The sequence below is a fragment of the Acanthopagrus latus genome, chromosome 12, assembly GCF_904848185.1.
Source record: "Acanthopagrus latus isolate v.2019 chromosome 12, fAcaLat1.1, whole genome shotgun sequence".
NCBI lineage: Eukaryota > Metazoa > Chordata > Actinopteri > Spariformes > Sparidae > Acanthopagrus > Acanthopagrus latus.
The window spans coordinates 25,504,341-25,524,423 of record NC_051050.1 but is presented as its reverse complement, the minus strand read 5'-3'; the positions used below and the strand labels follow the sequence as shown (position 1 = coordinate 25,524,423).

General features: G+C 45.0%; 1 protein-coding gene across 1 annotated transcript; it reads left to right on the top strand.

Moving 5' to 3' along the window:
• Positions 1 to 11,715: 11,715 nt before the first annotated feature.
• On the top strand, positions 11,716 to 15,478 carry LOC119030584 (tripartite motif-containing protein 16-like). The gene has a single exon (XM_037118303.1). It carries the CDS (start codon positions 12,018 to 12,020, stop codon positions 13,686 to 13,688), a length of 1,671 nt encoding a protein of 556 aa, XP_036974198.1. The 5' UTR covers positions 11,716 to 12,017; the 3' UTR covers positions 13,689 to 15,478.
• Positions 15,479 to 20,083: the final 4,605 nt, after the last annotated feature.

The following is a 20,083-nucleotide window of genomic DNA, read 5'->3' as shown; positions in this document are numbered from 1 at the left end:
TGCTTTGCGTTCTTCAGTTTTGTCGCCAGTTTTTGTTTTATTAAACTGCCATCAGATTGATGCAAAGAGATGAAAGTGTGACGGGTTCATGTCTGTGTTCTGCAGAGTCCAGTGTGTTCTGTACGTCAGCCCGTCTCACGTGTATGTAGTCAAGTCGACACCGGTCCGGCCTGCAGGGAGCTCTCAGTGAGGCTGCTGCTGTTAACACATCTGCATTATCATCATCGCACATCCGTCCATCTTAATGTTTGACTGATTAACTGTCCAAGGTGTCTGGACGGGTCTGGACGGGTTTGGACGGGTCTGGACGGTGTCACCACTGAACAGCTCCCAAGTTTAACATTAGAATACAGATAGAAAGTCAGTGGAGCTGTCGGCCATACTTCAGTTCTTGTTCCAGCAGGAAGTCTCACATTAGACCCAGTTCTACTGTACTTTCCTTCAGAACACAAACAGAACTGAAACAGGTTCTTGGACTTCACCAGAGGACCAGAACACGAGCGACGTCGCTCCACATCTGCTTCATGTTGCAAACTGAAGGCAAACGTGTAAAATCTTAATCTGCAGCTTTGAGTTGAGGATGTTTTATCTCCTCGCTGCAGACGAAGCCAGAACCACCCAGCTGGACCAGTCTCCTCTCCGGTTCTGTCTGGACTCTGTAAAGACTTTATTCATTGCTTCCTTCCGTCTCCTCAGTCTTCATCTGCAGGCCGGACAGATGAAGACGGATGTCTCTGCTGCAGGAGGACGGCTGTGTGGACAGCACCTGCAGCGTGTCCTCCTCCTCTAATAACATCAACATGACGGTGAACACTGCAGTGAGATGAATGGCGCTGCGTGTGTGTGTGTGTGTGTGTGTGTGTGTGTGTGTGTGTTCAGTCTCATACACTCTGCAGGATTAAATCTCTCTGTCATCAGGAGCTTCTCCTCTCACACACATGAACTCTCAGCTCAGTGTTTCTGCACATATCGATTTATATCTAGTGCCGATCTTCAGACAGTGGAGAGTAAAGAGGGTGTCTGCCTGTTGCATCATGATCTTTATGTTGAACTATCTCCGGGTTTTTGTTCACCGCTGATGTAAAATGGAGCCTGAATCAGCAGCTGGATCAGTGAAGAAAATATATAATGTTTTCTACAGCGATGGAGCTCCGGAGCTGAAGGTGCAGCAGCTGCTCTCACTGCTGGACTTCTGTAACTCAGAGCTCACCTCAATATGTTATTTCCCCTACAGGCATATCTTCAAATGAATTCAGTAATTTAACTTTGTAAGAATAAAAACGGCAGCAGTCTTTCCTCCCATGAAACTAATCTGATTCAGACTGAGATCTTTATCTTGATCTCCAGTTGTGTCTCAGATCGTGTTTCAGCAGATTAAAACTCACCAGTGAACATTTGGCGCTCAGTAGAAGATTCAGACTTCTGATGCTTCAAACTGTTGAAGTTTTGTCCGAAAGCCGACTGAATATCTGCGTTATCTTTCTGTTTCTGTAAGAAAAGCAGATGCTGGAGTCGTAACGCCTCAAACACTGATGCTTTTCAATAAAACAAGCAAACCACACAGCTTCTTTTATTAAAGCATCAGCGTGAGATCGTACAGCAGGACGAGCGTTCAGAGAATCGATCTGCGGTTCTAACCGGCGCTGAGCGGGAGGCCCGGGAGAGCTCGCGGAGCTGAGGAGGATTATTTCTTGTGATTTCTGTGAGAGCTCGTTAAGAACACTTTACCTCCTGGAAATGAAGCGGTGCCACTCTTCAGTGAAGAGGACGAGGAGGAGGAGGAGGAGGAGGAGGAGGAGGAGGAGGCTACACCCATCAGACCAAACACACACACACACACACACACACACGCTGCTTCATGGTGAGGCTTCATCCTTCATTCAGTGTGAGTCGCAGCGAGACCTCTGGCTGTGAGGGAATTGCAGAAAATACCGAGCAGTGTTTTTCTTTCCTCGCGTCGAGGATTCTTGTGAAAGTTTACACCTTCCAGCCGGACGCCTGGTCTGCAGAAAGTTCCTCCTGACAGCCAGGTTCTGCTGTGGTTCCACACGGAGGAGCAGGAAGTCAACTTTACTCTTTTAATTGGTTTTCCTGGAGCCTATCAGCACTGAATTAACATTAACATCTTCCAGTGTAAATGGCTGCAGGGTCAGTGAGCTGAGAGTGTGCTGCAAATATCATGTTCTGCATCAAAGCTCTGCTCCGTCAGGAACTCCACCCTCAGGTCCCTCAGCAGGGGGTCCGACAGCTGTGTGACGCCTCGCCTCGTTTCCTCGGGGCGCCGCGGTGCCGCAGTGTGACGTGGGTTAGAGTTAAGGGTTAGTTTCTCCAGCTTAGCAAAGCCAAACTGTGTAACTACATCATCACATGATCGTATGGTGTCTGTAAAACTAACATTACTTGGGGGCATCAGAACCCTGAGACATGACTCGCTTCACCCTCAGAACCACAGCTGTAAGGTCCAGTAACTTCTGGAGAGTCTAGAAGAGCCGTGGAGGGTGGAGTCGCATGTGTTGGTGTATTCAGCCGGACACGGGTGAGACCGTAGCAACATTCTCCTCCTCTCGATGTCAAGCGGTTTATCATCCTTGTCAGCCGGTGAAACGGCTCCTATCTGTGCTGATATTCATTCAAAGGGTCCAAACCGCCAACACGGAGAGATAACCTGGTGCTGTGTGAGCAGAGATCACATCCCCCGACAACACTGAGCTCATTAAATGATACAGTGCACATCCACGGTAACTTCTCAGCCAACAGCCTGTGCTGTAATAAATCAAACTCTGATCAGTCGTGTGGCTCCTCAGATAATGTTCATTTACTTCAGTGTGTTGGATTCAGTTCAGAGACGAAACATCAGCAGGTCGAACGGATCGGTCACCTCCTGAACAGGAGATGTTAACAGAGGAGGGATCTGTTGGACCTGTCAGGAGCTGCAGGCCGTCACTCTGCTTCGTGTACAGATGTTCATGATGATGTCACGATGATGTCACCTGTCTGTGGTTGTAATATTCTGGTCGCATGTGCCGACTTTCTTACCTGAAACTGAGCGACTCGAAGAGGTTTTACTGTCGCGGACACATTTCGAGCAGCGTAGACTGAATCAACACAAGCTAACATTTGTGAACAGACCAACAAACACACACATGCACACTGTCACATCACAGCCCGGACCGAGCTCCGGCTGAGAAACGGGTCGGGCCACAATTACTGCAAATCTGCCCTGTCTCCATGACAACAGCTTTCTCCTGACAGGTCCTGCCTCTGATGCTGCAATCATCGGGGCTGCCGCCGCGCTCCAGCGAACAAGGCTGCATCTGAAGTATCTGTGTGTGTGTGTGTGTGTGTCTGTGTGTGTGTGTGTGTGTGTGTGTCTGTGTGCGTGCTCAGGTGACACAAAGCAGAAAAATTGTGAGTTCACTTCCTGTAACAACTTGTCTCTCTCTCCGTCTCTTCTCTCTGATGCCTCCTCTGCAGCAGCAGCGAGCTCTCAGGAGACGACGTGAACATGGAGGCTGTGAAGACGGTGAACTTTGGACGACGAGCCACAGTAAAGCAGTATCTGTTCCAGCGGAGCGTCAGACGCTGTTATGAGAATAAAAGCTTCATATTTATCTCACATCATGCAGGAGAAGGATCCATCACACAGTCCAGAAGCTGCATTTATAAACGCAGCGCCACAAAAAACGCATTTCTGCGTTTGGTGACTCTGAAACCAATTAAAAGTGAGCAGAGCGCCGCTGAGGAACATCACAGCGAGCCGACAGGAGAATAATGAGACTGATGTTAAATGTGACGAACATAGAAGGACGCTTTAATAACCTCCATGTTTTTATCTCTAATGGAGGCCGACAGATTCACCAGCTACAGAAGAGTGTCAGAGCCGGTGAGGGAACACGAGAGCAGGACGTTTTGTCTTCATTGTGCACAAAAGTCGAGACGTCAAGAATAAAGTTGAAATACGATTTTGTGGTCAAATTTTCTGGTCCATCAAATCCAGCTATATGAGACGCCTGAGCCTTCAGCCTCTGCTGTTACTACGTCCTTTAAGTGTGACGATACTGACGACGACTCTGTTCATGAGCGACTGAAGCGACTCTGAAGAACAGTTTCATCCACACAAGGCATTTTGTTGAGGCGTTACGAGCTGTTTGTCGTCTCAGAAGGTCGAATTTAATCTTGACGCACCTGATGAAAATAAAACTCAGCACTGATGTTCTTCTGTAGCTGGTCGATATGTTATCAGCTACATCGATATCTGCATGTTGTCCAACTACAGACTGCTCCTTTAATCAACACATCGCTTTTCATCGTTTTCCTCCCGACTCTCTCGCCTCCTCTCAGATTTAGTTTTGTTGATGTTTTGTTATTGTGTGATCATCATTTATCTGTAGTTTGCTGTTGATGTGTGTGTAAAGCAGTTTGTAACATGTTCTTCTTTGTAAATAAAGTTTATTGATGAGCAGAGTTTCATAATAATCACGTGTCAGGTTTCTGAGACGTGGATCGTTACTCTCGTCTCCGTGTCAGCGGCGCCTCCTACGATCTGTGTGTTTCCCCTCAGTTTTCAATTTGCAGGCATCACCATGAAATAGAGCGAGGCCGGTGCTGCAGCGTCACAGCACAGCAGCCCACATAACAAACTGTTAAACGAGATTCCCAGAGGTAAAACTTTTATGCGAGGATGAAAGAAAAAAAACAATTACCTTTCGCTGCGGGAAGCCGACTGACATGAAGCTGCCGTCAGAGATAACAGAGAATCACACGCGGACGTCCAATGAACCTGCGGACACATTTTCTGTTGCTAAAGTGTAAAAAAAACAAGAAACAGCTGTTCCTGAATTCCTGTCAACTTTAGCAGCTATTTAGATTTAACCAAACTCCATTCAGGCTGCAGTTCCAGTCACACAGCAGGATACTTTTAAGATACCTGGAGACATTTCCCTTTGTGTCAAACCAAGATGTTTTCCTGAACCTAACCAGGGGCAGACTGCTGACATCAGATCAACATAGAAGCATAGAAAGGTTCTACAGCAGGTGATCAGAACCACCCAGAACATCACCGGTACCATCTACAGATCATCAGTGTCTGCTGTCATATCATCAGACTACAGAGCAGCTTCACTCACCAGGCTGAGAGACCCTGAACTCATCCTCAACACTGCATTTTCCAAAATAGATGTCGCACAACTGAAAGGACGTAAAACACTGTTGAGTTTTTGCTTTACAGCCTCTCCTGTCTGTCAGCAGCTCACGGGACTGACCGACTCTCCCTCCACATAACTGCAGCTGTCAAAATTATACTGAGCTCTTCACGCAAAACTGGATGGTCTTTTACCATCTTTACAACAAACTGAGACTTTACTGACTCGCAAGTAATCTTGTAAAATGACAAACATCATGTGTGAGAGTCAAACAGGATGGAAAATACGTTCGTCTCTCGTCTTTGACTGCGGCACTTTTCTTTCTGAAGTAAAGTCCCATGAGGTGAACTGGAAGGAGCGGTTCGGTTCTGTGAGCACAGCCGTCAGGTTGCTGTCACCAACTTGAGGGTTACACATCGATCACAGACAGAGATGTTGTGTTTATACTATGACACACAATCCAGACACACAATTCAGGGGAAAATGTACATTTTTTAATAGTTCGATGGCCACAAACGTACGATAACGAAGTCGTTAAAAAACATATTTTGTCTTTACGTCGTCGTTTGCTTTTTGCCGCCTGTTACTCTCAGAGAAAATTAATTATCCATGAAATGTTTGTCTGATCAGCGATCGGCCCCAGAGCCCCACTTCAATTAAACACTCGGCAGCGAGAGCTCCACGTCGGGTGCAGAGAGGTATTTCTGGACGCTCTCCAGTGAGTTCGCTGCACGACGGGCGGCGTAATATTTCAGCCAGCGCTCGGCCTTCTGGGAGCTGCCTGTGATTATCGGCTGTCATTACAGTCTGCAGCTCCGGCTGAAATTGGCTTTCTGAGATTGTGTTGTTGTGTGTGTGTGTGTGTGTGTGTGTGTGTGTGTGTGTGTGCCGCTTCCTCCAGTCAATGAGCAAATTATTGCACAGTGAAAGTAGCTCACATTACAACGCACCTTAAAAAGTCACGAGCGCCTCATTTCCACCACGGAGGACGCAGGAGAAGATGAGAGTCGTCGAAGGCGGAGAGTGAAATGTGCTTTCTAACGGCCGCCTGCAGCCGCTGAGCGATATCGATCAGATTGTGAGCAGCGAGGCGCCACCGTAGAGCCGCGCTCATGATAAGCACATGGGAGTTTCTGACAGACTTCAGGCTCGATTCACTCAATTACAGACGACGTCCTCAGACTCCCACTGAAGGCAGCGGCCACCTCCTGGAGCGGCGGCGTCACCCTGTCGTTGCCATGCAACCGATAAGACCATCGTGCGAACAAGTGATCAATACGACAAACAGAACTTTAATCCAGGAGCATTAGGAGGACTGAAGGGGTTAGTCAGGTGATTGATCAGTTGATTGACAGACGATCAATCTGCAACAAAGCTGTCAAACGCTCTCAGGCTCTGGCTGCTCAGAGCTGAAGCTCTCTGTCCACAAAGTCGTAGTTTTTATCTGAGAGTCAGCGGCTTTTTTTTAATTGTTCCCAAAAACATAATCAGAGGTCACACAGGTAGGCCGGAGGTACACCTGAAAAACTGTAAAACCCTAACCCTCAACGAGAAAAACTCCAGGAACAAGAGGAAAACCCAGCGTCAGCAGATGTGAACACATCAGAGCTGCAACCAGATCTGCTCTGTGACAATCTGAAATTATTCAGGTCACAAGTGAAACACGAAACTTTGCAGCTGTAACGATGACCTGACTTGATGTTTGAAACAGTTCTGTGTTCATTTCACTGTTCCTCTTTGTTTTCTCCTCCAGTTTCATGACACATCAGAGTTTATTTTCTATCTCAGGTTTGGTGCATTATTGATGGAGATTATGGACAAAGCAATGAAAATAAGACCTTAAGTTGTAAGAAACTGTGATTATCCTGTAAACCATCGAGGTTGTTAATGCTAATTCACAGATCATCAGTGTCGAGCCACAGACAATAAAACCACTGCAGTCATTTCTCAGTATCATTATTATTTCTCTCTCTCTCTCCAGATGCTTTTACCTTCAACAGCTCTGACATTATCAGAAACGGACCTTTTCATTTCATCTTTGACATTATCAAAAATTGCCCTTTTTGGACCATTTTTATCTTTTTTATCGCAGGATTTCAATTTGCCGTCAGGCTGTGGGGCTCAGTGGGAACTTGTGTCAGGCTTCAGAAAAGATCAAACCTCTGTTATTATTACGTGGAAGTGTGGAAGCGCTCCACGCTGATCTGTGTGAGTGTAAAATACTTAGGGCTCTTCACCGGGACAGCGAAGGCTGCTTTTGATTGGCCGTGACATTTCCTTTAATGGCGATGACATTCTGTTTGTGCATGTAGCTGCGGGCGGCTGTGAGACTGTGTCGAGGTGTCTGAGGGCAAAGTCAAGATGGAAGAGGAGGAAACCAACTGCGTTCCACAGCAACATCTTTGTCAAAGCTGGTACAGAAAACTCAGGACGCAACAGAAAGAATCGATCAGATCTGCTGCAGCGGATGTTCCAATCACCTGAAGCAGCGACGATCAATGAGTTTTATTATAAAAAAGGATCAAATATAAATATGAAAACATATGAAAACATGCTTCTGTTAGCGATGATCCTCCACAGCTCACTGGTTTCCTCAGGTACTGGTTTCTGCGAGCCTTCACTAAAGGAAATTTGAAGTAAATGACTGAAACACATACAATAGCATCATAACATAATCTCTCCAGTTCTTTCCAACACATCATCTGTGTGTTAATCCCATAATCCCTAACTGCTTGTGGGTATTTGTGCATGTATAGGTGGTTAACAGCTCACCAACCTGCAGCTGAAAATCTACATTTTCCAGCTACATTTGTGGTATTAAATCAGGGGTCATCACCAGCTGTTCGTGGCGACCGACCTGGATAATATTAATGACACCGAGTGACATTTTTCAGCTTTGTTGATGCTGAGAAAGCTGAAACATTTTGATGAAGTGTCGGGACATTTTACTGTTTGTGGCAGTAAAAGTGGTTATTAGTGTGAGAGAAGTTTGGATATTTCCAGCTGTGTTTGTTGTGATAGAGACGGATATTTATATGATACTTGGGGACATTATAGCAATTAAACAGTCTGTCTTTAACGAGATCTGGCAGCAAAAGTGGATATTTTAGACCGATACGTGATCTAACCATACAACTAGCACAGAGCAATCACAACATGTAACTGAATAATGAACCTGCAGAAAAGTGGACGTGGAAGAAGTCTCAACACATCCTTGGTTGGCAGACTTGCGTTCCCATCATTCATTTCAGAGATTGGCTTGTAAAACTGTAAAACAGACTTGTTACCATATTAAGTCTACAAGATTGCTTTTTAACAAAGTCACATGCATCTCGTTTGCATTTCATTCAGTGTGAAGTCATCACACACAGTGCATCGTGACTAAACTCCCAGCCGAAGCAGACATTAGCCTCTCAGTACCTTTAAAACACAAATGGAAACACCAACGCGTGAACAGATGGAACCGAATCTCCACAGCAGGTTGTGTTACGAGATAATTGGCACCAGTTGGAGAAGCATGTCATGCAAATTGTTGTCAGCTGATGTATTTCAGCACTGAGCCTTCTCTGCAGCTGCCATTTTTAATGAATACCCACTCTGAAATTGTGTGCACGTAGCATGTGATGATGAGGCCGGCAGGAGGTCGCTGCCATGTCACCACGCTCTGATATCCACTGTGTCCTTCCACTGATGCTTGGAAGGAAGATAAACAGAATAAACAGTCGTGGCAGGTTTTAGTAGTTTGACTATAATGTTGGAAAACACACTGTAGATTTTGTCTCATGTGGTGTTGATGCCATCTGTAGCACGTTTGCAGTAAAATGGATCACATGAAGTGATTGTCGGTCCGTCCATCTGTACACCGGTCCAACACGTTGGTCCCGAACTACGAGACAGACTGCCATGAATTTTAAATTGGATATTCATGACAACTACAAAAGATGAATTCTAATGTGACTTCATCGAGCCAGACTCTCCACGAGTCCAAAAACGTTGGTCCAAAATTAGGCATCTCAGAATAAATGGCTTATCTCATCTTAACTAAACATTTACTGTCACAGTGCTCACGCTCCAGTGGTTAATGATGGTAACTGCATTGTAAAACTGAATGTTTCCAAAACTAAGACGATTTTCAGCTGATTTTAGGCCCCAGAGGGCATTTTTTGGTCTAAAAGAAAAAGATGATGAAAGATGATGAAAACTGGTTCAGAAATGTTTTCATCTACTAATTGAAGTCGTTGATGGTGGCCGAAGAAAACTTGATTTTAATGATGAGTTCTGTTACGCATGATGGCTGTCTTTCATAAAAACATGACACTTTACATTTCTTTAGCTTCAGATTTTGATTCTGTGATGTGACAGTGCTGTGTTCATGCTGTGGTTAGGTTTAGGCTCCAACATGACTTGGTTAGGGTTAGGTAAAGATCAAGATTTAGGCTTTTGTTGCCACAAAAACAGGGAAATTAGGGCCTGATCAGGGAACCTGCAAGGTCCCTATTGTTTTCCAAATTACAACTTTTTTGTACCAAATGGTCACATTTTTCACTGCCTGAACATGGATTAAAAAGCCATTTTATTTGGCAAACACATTAAAATATGTTAGAATCTATTGTCGCTGTGAGTTTATCACACGTTCAAAAACCTTATATCCACGCATTCCCTGGATTGTGCTAAGTCTCATATTATAGGCCTCGACCATTTCTGCCACCCGTGTTTTGACATGACATGAACCTGTTTTTCAATAGGTTTGACCTGACACCCACCCCTCCCCTGACCCAGTCATCTCTGCTGCCCCCCACCACCTCCTCCATCCCCCTGTTTACTGCCCCATCCTCACCTCTACCTCCCTCTCCACGGCTTTCACAGATTCCCCCCACCAGCCCCCCCGACATTCACCCTCCCCCACATCTGACACCCAGCCCTCCTCTCTGTCTCTCTTGTCTCTCCAGGTGAGAAATGAGCTGAGGAAGACGAAGGTGAAGAAGGTTACGGGTCCAGATGCGATCAGCTCCAGGCTCCTCAAGTCCTGTGCAGACCAGCTGTGCAGGACTGTGGAATATATATTCAACCTGAGCCTGAAGCTGGGAAAAGTGCCACTGCTGTGGAAAACTTCCTGCATGGTACCAGAACCAAAGATCATCACCCTAAAGACTTCAACAGCTACAGACCAGCTGCTCTCACTTCACACCTGATGAAGACCCTGGAGCAGCTGGTCCTCGTCCATCTCCGCCCTCTGGTGGGTCCTTTTATGGACCCTCTCCAGTTTGCATACCAAACCTGCATCGGAGTGGACGACACCATCATCTTCCTCCTGGACGGATCACTGTCTCACCTGGAGAAGCCTGGAAGCATGTGAGGATCATGTTCTTTGATTTCTCCAGTGCTTTCAACACTATACAGCCTGCAGTGCTGGGGGACAAGCTGGAGCTGGCAGGGGTGAACCAACACCTCACATCCTGGATCCTGGATCACCTCACTGACCGGCCACAGTATGTGAGGACTCAGGACTATGTGTCGGACACAATAACCTGCAGTACGGTGGCCCAGAGGGAGCAGTCCTGTTCACCCTGTACACCGCAGACTTCTACCACCAATCCCCTCACTGCCATCTAAAGAAGTTCTCTGATGACTCTGCTATTGTCGGCCTCATCAGGGACGAGGACGACAGAGCCTGCAGAGAACTTATTCACTATCTCAGCACTGGGCAGCTCCTTCAGCAGCAGGCTGATACACCCTCAGTGTGTGAAGGAGAGACATCACAGGTCCTTCCTCCCTGCTGCTGTCAGACCGTACAGCACTGCTCCATACAGACCTCACCCTGTACTCTGCACTGTGCAATAAGTCTGTACAAACTCATTTGAACACCAATCTTTATTATCTATATTAAAATCTGTAAATAAAAAATTTTACTGTTCATTTTTGCACTGTGTCATGTAGATATGTTTATACGTCAATTCTATTTTCTTTCCTTTTGAATCTATTTTGCTATCGGTCTGTTCTTGTAACACTCTGACGCTGCTGCGATAAACAAACTTCCCCGCCTGCGATGTTTTTTCCTCCATATCATACACTACAACATGACATGACATAAAAGGTGAGCGCACCCTCCAACAGTGCCACCGCCCGACATGCATGGACTGAGAATCAATAATCAAAACATAACTGACCACAGATTTAGTTTGAGGGATTTTTTGCCAGTAGTCCTTTTGGTATTTATGTAGATTGCAGGGAGTTCTTCTCACTTCAGCGTACATTATTTAATACCTGCAGGAGCAGGCCACCAAATCATAAAGGAACAACTTTGTCATTCCTATCTGGACCAAACACACAACACCAATATACAGGCCACAGACAGGAAATACTCATGTCTGTGAGCACAAACATGGCTAAAGATGATGCAGCATCTTGTTAGAGACACCATTTTTTAGTAGATGGGTAACTACATTTGTGTATCACACACAACTTTAATGATGTGAGCCGAAGTCCAAAGTAGATCATTAACTGTGTGAAACAACTTTTATACAGCAGTTTGAATCTTAATGAGAGTTTAGTTTGATAACTCCTGACTGTCAGTCAGCTGTTTTTAACCAGAAAGAGAAAAGTGAGCAGAATCAGAGGAAGACTTGAAGAAACATCAGCAAAGTCTGAGGAGCCAAGAAACATTTTACAACTAAAAACTTTGACTTTTCAAATGTGGAGCAGGTTTTAACTGAGGCTTCATAGTAAAAGAGGAAACCAAGTTCAGATTCACAGAGCTGCTCCTCGTCCTGGACTGAGTCAAAGGTTGATAACCTCTGATCGCTTATCTTGTTTCCTCAATTTAACTTCAGTCATCGGTAAGTGAGGCTCAGACGGTCGTTGTCACTGAGAGGTGAAATGGAGCAGAAAGCAGTTCAGCTGGACCAAGAAACTATTTCTTGTCCGATCTGTTTGGATCTACTGAAGGATCCGGTGACTACTCCCTGTGGACACAGCTACTGCAAGAACTGTATTAAAGACCACTGGGACACAGAGGATGAGAGGAGGATCTACAGCTGCCCTCAGTGCAGGAAGAGCTTCACACCGAGGCCTGAGCTGCTGACACACACCATGTTAGCAGCTTTAGTGGAGCAGCTGAAGAAGACTGGACTCCAAGCTGCTCCTGCTGATCACTGCTATGCTGGACCTGAAGATGTGGCCTGTGATTTCTGCACTGGGAGGAAACTGAGAGCAGTTAAGTCCTGTCTGGTCTGTCTGGCCTCTTACTGTGAGAAACACCTCCAGCCTCATTATGAATCAGCTACATTTAAGAAACACAAGCTGGTGGAGCCGTCAGAGAAGCTCCAGGAGAACATCTGCTCTCGTCATGATGAGGTGATGAAGATGTTCTGCCGTACTGATCAGCAGTGTATCTGTTATCTCTGCTCTGTGGACGAACATAAAGGCCACGACACAGTGTCAGCTGCAGCAGAGAGGACTGAGAGGCAGAGAGAGCTGGAGGGGAGTCGACACAACATCCAGCAGAGAATCCAGGACAGAGAGGAAGATGTGAAGCTGCTTCAACAGGAGGTGGAGGCCATCAATGGCTCTGCTGATAAAGCAGTGGAGCACAGTGAGAAGATCTTCACCCAGCTGATCCGTCTCATGGAGGAAAGACGCTCTGATGTGAAGCAGCAGGTCAGATCCCAGCAGGAAACTGAAGTGAGTCGAGTCAAAGAGCTTCAGGAGAAGCTGGAGCAGGAGATCACTGAGCTGAAGAGGAAAGACGCTGAGCTGAAGAAGCTCTCACACACAGAGGATCACAACCAGTTTCTACACAACTACCCCTCACTGTCAGCACTCAGTGAGTCTACACACTCATCCAGCATCAACATCCGTCCTCTCAAGTACTTTGAAGATGTGACAGCAGCTGTGTCAGAGCTCAGAGACAAACTACAGGACGTCCTGAGAGACACATGGACCAACATCTCGCTGACAGTGACTCAAGTGGATGTTTTACTGTCACTACCAGAGAACATGACCAGAGCTGACTTCTTAAGATATTCACGTGAAATCACACTGGATCCAAACACAGCACACACATATCTGTTATTATCAGAGAGGAACAGAAAAGCAACATTCATGAGTCAACAACAGTCTTATTCTGATCATCCAGACAGATTCACTGGGTGTCCTCAGGTCCTGAGTAGAGAGAGTCTGACTGGACGTTGTTACTGGGAGGTGGAGTGGAGAGGAGACGGAGTTGGTGTAGCAGTCGCATACAAGAATATAAGCAGAGCAGGGAGGTCACATGAATGTAGATTTGGATATAATGACAAATCTTGGATGTTAATTTGTTACACATACAGTTTTAACTTTTATCACAACAAAGTCAAAACTCCCGTCTCAGGTCCTCTGTCCTCCAGAGTTGGAGTGTACCTGGATCACAGTGCAGGTATTCTGTCCTTCTACAGCGTCTCTGACACCATGACTCTCCTCCACAGAGTCCAGACCACATTCACTCAGCCGCTCTGTGCTGGAGTTTCGGTTTATTATGAATCCTCTGCTGAGTTCAGTAAACTCAAATAGTCTGAAGTCATTTCAGGGTCAGTGGGTTAAATTGTGTGTTTCAGTTCTTCAGACTTGTTGTGTTTCCATCATTGTTGCTGAGAGCTGATTGTTGTGGCATTTCTTCACTGCACACAGATCAACCTGTCAATCAAACACTGTGGGCGGTACTTTGACGCCTTCTTGTTGTTCTGTAAATGTTGGACTTTCTTCAGGCGGCGCTCCTTCCTGTGTCTGTTCAGCCACGGAGGCTCTCGCTGCTCATGATGACTTCACTTCACATGATCATAATCAATAAGGAGATGCTTCATTATTTGCTTGTACATAGCTGAGATTCTGCTCCAACACACTGTGTGGATGAAGTGAATCTGCTGTTTAACAGACTTTACTGACGGTTCAGATTTTGATTCTCTTCATATTTTGTTCAATTCACTGATTCTTCCATATTTTGAGGTGTGAGGCAACTCGTCTGTGACTCGTACTAAACCTTTGTATGTCTCAGAGAAAAGAGCAATAAGACTTATTATCAAGGTGGATAAAAGAAAACACAGTAACAGACTGTTTATCAGGTCACAGTCCATCAGTATCTACAGTATCTGGTGTTGTTGTTAAGAAAGGAGCAGCTCATAGAGGTTTTTATTCTTCCAGCTCCTGTTTGGTTCATTGAATGTGTTGAAGTGTAACTGGGTGAAGAAGCTTTTCAGAAATAAATTCTCACTCAGGTTAAGGATCGCTCTCCAACACGTTCAAATGTTCACGTGTTCTTTTTTTGTTTTTTGTCGAGTGTTACATAGATGTGACAACACAGCCGTGTTTTCAGAGACAGTCTCTGTTTTCAAAAGAATGCTATGTAGTTTTGGAGTTGTCAGAATTGTAATATTTAGAATTTTAATGTGGTAATAATACAAACTCAGAAATATAATGTTTTATAATGTATGTATATAATGTCTGCAGCATATGCAACGTTCTGGTCAGTGGACCTCTGATGTAATCAGGTCGAGGCCATTTAAAGCTGATTCAAATTAAAAAAGGAAAACTGAAAATCAAACAGAATAAACAGCCAGTGTGAGTCAGACAGAATCAGAGCACAGATCAGTTCAAACTGGACATTTATTCATGCGGCAGCTTTACGTTTCTTTTCTTCTGTTTCATGTCTCAGCTCTGTGTTTATGCTCCGGTGAGGTTCAGCCACAAAAACCAGGCTTCAGGAAACATCATGATTCAAAGTGTTTCTTCAGCTTCACGACACTTTTCAACACAATCTGACGTAATCAGGTGAATAGATTCCTCCTCCAGCGTCTCCACATGTTATTAACCTTTGTTACTCTTGTGCTGCTTTATAATCTCTTAATAATATTTAGTAAGTGACTCGTCTCTCAGTCTTCAGGGTCAAACAGGAGCAGCAGAGGAAATCTGTTAAAGGACACGAATCATGTATATTATATCTAACCAAGTCCATTAAAAGAAGGTCGGTTCTGAGAGTTTTGATTAAAGGAGAATTATCTTAAAACAGCTTAAACCAGTTTCATACCGACTCATGTGAAGGTTTTGCCACATGTAAGAGAATCCTGACATTGTTCTCTGGCTCATCACGACGAACCGGCTGTGTGTTGATCTCCTCCCTCCTCCTGGTTCGCTGTTTATCACCGACTTGTATTTGGAAATGTGATAACTGTACCTCCACTTCAGGGTAATGTAGCTGCGCTTTCTGTGTACTAATGATTCATCTGAGAGCAGAAATTAGTACTTCAGATGCAGTAATTATTGATTTTGTAGCACAAATTAACACTAATAAATAATTTGATGGCAAACGACTCATAATTTGTGAACATATCAGTTCCAGAGCGTGAGTGTTCATCTGTTTTCTTATTAGTTTGTTTTTCCGTGACACCTGCCGGGCTCCTCTCAGCTCTGATCACTTCAGTTTGATTTAATGAAAGTGCATAAAAACATCCAGAAGACATTTTGTCCGACTTTTTATCACTGAATCTAAGTGAGCATTATAAGACACAGTGCAGCCACTTAGTCTGCTAATCTTTCCTTTGCGTCCACAGACGACCGTGAGAGCTAAAGAGCGTCCGTCCCTTCAGGACGTCTTTAAACAGCTGGTTAAAATCATCGTCTCCTCGTGGAATAAGAGCTTCGCCCCCCTGGCGAACACTGAAGGTCCCTCTGTGCAGAGCCAGACATTACTGACATTCATCCGTCACCGTGTCACTCAAAACTCTGACTGAAAAGACAATTACTGATGAGGATTTCTATAGTATGGTGAACTGCTCTAATGTAGATGTCAATCACTTTAATTTGAGGCGTATCTGTTGTTCACTTTGCCCACAGGAACGTTTCCCATGGTGTGCCACTTCAGAAGAAGGCGTGACGCAGTACAAGTGAGTATGAAACACGGCTGACTGGAGGTGGAAAATGAGTTCATGACTGTTTTAATGCAGAGAAACATTTTCATTAATTTTTGAAAGACGTCAGCACTGAAAAATGAGCTCTTTCCTACTGCGTTTAAAAACTGAATGAACTTTGTTATTCCATCACAAGTTGTGTTGGTGTTGTGTTATTGTATTAGTCATGTCAGTGTGCAGCACTTTGCAGAGTGTTGCTTTGTGTCTGTCTGAATGAAGAAAACACATTAGACTCATTTTCAGGTTCCTTTTCCTATTTCTACACCCGACATGTCTGTGATCAGAGGATTGAGTCGGTGTTACACAACGATTTAAAATTTAACACGACGTATCTTAGTGTTACGTAATGTAATGCAGTTAAACATGAAGTCATGTGACTTGTGGCTTCATGGTGCCTGGGTTCGGTCGGTAGGTAGGACGGATCATCATCGCTACGTGATTCAGGATTTAACAGCCCTCACCTGATATCGAAGCTTTCTGAGTGAAATCATTTTTCTCTGAATTTCAATTTTTCAAGTGCCGCGCGGTGTTCTGCAATCAGGCTTTATTAGACTAATGGGTCGGTGCTGATTCGTGAGGTGCACCGCTGAGAACCTCCTGAACATGTAATGACTCACAGATGCTTCAGTCTGCAGCTAGTTTCCATGTGACACAGCAGAGACACACGTGGCCTCTCCTGCTGTTCACCTCACCTCGTTTTCTCACTAACTTAGATCACACATTCATTCACTGAGTTCTGGTTATAATGCTGCGTCAACCTGCAATCAGAAGTCCAAATTTGATTCTCAATTTTAGTAAAAAGGAAAGTCCTTGTCCTGCAGGAGAAATACCAAACAGCAGTCGTTAAGTGGAGGCGAAAAGTGAAGGAAATAAAACAGATTAATGAATAACGTGGAGTTATATTGGACTCTCAGCGGGTCGGTGACACCACAGAAGAACATTCACCACACAATAAATGTGCAGATAAGTGGATGAGCTGCACTCGAGGCCGGACAATAACACCACACGGCACCCGGGTGGAACAAAAAACACTTTCCCTGAAGAATCAGCACCACACAACGAGCAGGAACGAGTCGACACACACACCGAAGCATCTTTTCAAAACAGCCTCCTGCTGTCCGTGCTGCTCGGCTCCCGCTGACGCTGCAGGCGGGCCTCCGTGGTTCTATTTCTATACTCTCAGGCGAGGATCCACAAGGGCCCAAACACATTTATAATGTATAAAGTGGTCGATGAGGTAAATCCATAACGTGAAAGGTTGATCTTTAACACAAATCCACCGCAGTGTTCGACTGTGCCTTTCTACACAAACTTGATTTGACCTGATGTGATGTGACCCGGCTCCGGCGCTGACTGGTGTCAGTTCTGGAGTCTGCAGGCGGTGAGTTACCTTTGGACTGACAGGCTGAACGATCTCAGAGGTGTCGGTGGCACCTCGCAGCCTCAAAACACATTTACTGTGTCCAAACTCCTCCGGCTCCAGAACCCTGCGTCCTCTGCCGGGTCCAGCCGACCCTGCTGGACCCGGCAGAGCTGCTGTCGCTCGGCTCTCACTGCACGTTCATTAACATCAATGAGTTGTGTAATTGTGTTGGAATCCAACACATAAAGCCAAGGTGCTGGAAAACAGTGGTGAAGATTTAAAGATATATTTTCTGCGTAAGTGTTGTTTTTAACACTAAACTCACCATTTAACAGCTCGCACTGCTGACGGAAAACCAACTGATGTGACCCAGTTTGCTCAGAAGGAAGTCGTGAGGTTTTGTCAGTAAGTTCAGTAGATGAAACGCACCGTTACCTCCAGCAGCAAGCCTTCAGTTTCAATTATGTCAAAAACAGAAGAGGTCCAAAAAATGTGACAATAAACAGAAACAATGAACATAATCACAGAGCGAATAAACAGAATGGGAACATAAAAATGATAACAGATAAGAAGCGAATAAACAAATAAAACAGTAAAACATGCTGAAAACGATCCGAAACAGCAGCAAATGGACAAAACAAATAAAACCGAGGTGCATAAAAGATAAATGAGACAAACCACACAGAGTTTAAAACACTTACAGTCTTAATGTAAGAACACAAAATATCCCACAGAGTTGATTTTACAATAAACTAGTTTTCTACCTGACAGACTTCGATGTATATAAACGTATATCGTGTCGTGATGTTGCAGGAATAGATCACAACTCTGAAGTAAACGCTGACTGACACAGTGTAAGGAGGAAAACATCGACTCCGGCAGGGTTTATTTAACGTCTGCCAGCAGGAAGTCAGATAAAACCTCCTGGGAGAAAGAAGCTTGTCTGTTTCCTCCAGAACCAGCTGAAAACTGGTCCAAACTGGTCAGTCTGCAGCAGTCAGAGTCTGAACATCATCAGCTGCATGTTCACACAATCTACACAGCTTCTGGTTTGAACTCTGGACGCCGACTCACAAACTGACGCACACACGAGCTGCACGACTTAATAATGACTGCAGAGACTTTCTGAAGCAGAGAAACATCAACCAGGTCTGTTTTGTAACACAGAGGCAGAGCTGGTGTCCATGATGAGGAGGATGAGGAGCAGAAGAAACGCTCCACAGGATGAAGGAGGAGAGCTGGATGCATTATTAAGTTGAGCTCATAATGACAGAGAGCCATCGTTCATTAGCAGCCATGTTGCATGATCACTCTCATTAATGCTGTTAATATGAACAGAACACTTCAAACATTCAACTGTGTTGAGACCGAGGCGGCTTCAGTTAATATATGACGAGAAAAGACTGAAAGCAGCGATGAATCCATCCTTAAAGGAACAGTTCGCCTGGAAATGTGAACCCAGTCATCCTCTCCTCCCTCCTGACGATGGAAACCAGCGCTGGAGGAAGAATTCAGATCATTTACTGGATGTAAAAATACGGTGATATGCCGCTTTACTGACGTCATGTTTCACAAATGTGCTGAAAACAACAGCAGCAAGTTCAAGCATTATTCACACGCCACCTCTGGATGTTGGTAACGTGTCACCACTTCACTGAAAAACATCAGAATTTAGCTCGTTCATATCAGATCACAGACGACTGACCGGCTGTAGACGTTCCTGTTGCTCACAAAAGCCGATCTTGGCGTTGTCACGTCTCATGAAGCCCCGAGATCCCAAACTGGGGTGGAAAGAAGTTATTTACACCCTTTTCAGGCTGAAAACTTCTCTGTGTCTGCTGAGCTAACAACATCAGTGCACATCCCGTCTGAAGTGTTTGCACGAGCTCGACGGCACGCTGACGATGTAAAGAACATCTCTTTTTGACGAGATGTCAGAACGACCTGCAGCTGTAGACCAGGTGTTTTTAACAAGCTGTGGGACTTTTCTCAGACAGAACCGGATATTCTTCACGGTGCTGTCGGGTTCTGCTCCCCGTGACTGAACTGTTCCTTTAAACTCCATCTGATCGTCACCGAGCCGCAGCATCGCTGTCAGGCACCTCGACACCCACATCACAAACACCATATATTATGGATTATGGACAGCAGGTCTTTATGCAGCTCTGCATAATCTGCATGTAATTATCTATAATTGGCAAAGCGTGCGTACAGCATATATACTGAAGAAGGTGAATGAGGTTTAAAGCAGCGACGATGAGCCACCAACAGATCTGTGATCTGTTCACACTGTTTCACTGATAACTGAGAAGGAAACATGAGCAGGACTTCTGCAAACAAAACAACCAAAACAGCTCCGACCACCGTGACAAAAGTTCAGCTCTTTCTGAGACTGTGTGTCTAAATGATTGAGCCTGAATCCTCTGCACACTTTTAATGAGACATCAGGATGTTTTCCAGCTGTTTGTGTCCACAGGACGAAGATATTTTAACTAATCCTGACGTGGGCTGATTTATAATTATTACAATTTGTTTTTAGAGTTTACTTTGTCAGAAACTTCTCAGAAAGACTCTGGTGACATCATCAGGGCTCTTTTTCTTTCTCCCGACTCATGTGGATGATGTCATCACCCTCATCCTCC

Bases quoted from the DNA above. Each gene is read 5' to 3' on its own strand.
- LOC119030584 (XM_037118303.1), top strand. From the start codon at position 12,018: ATGGAGCAGAAAGCAGTTCAGCTGGACCAAGAAACTATTTCTTGTCCG.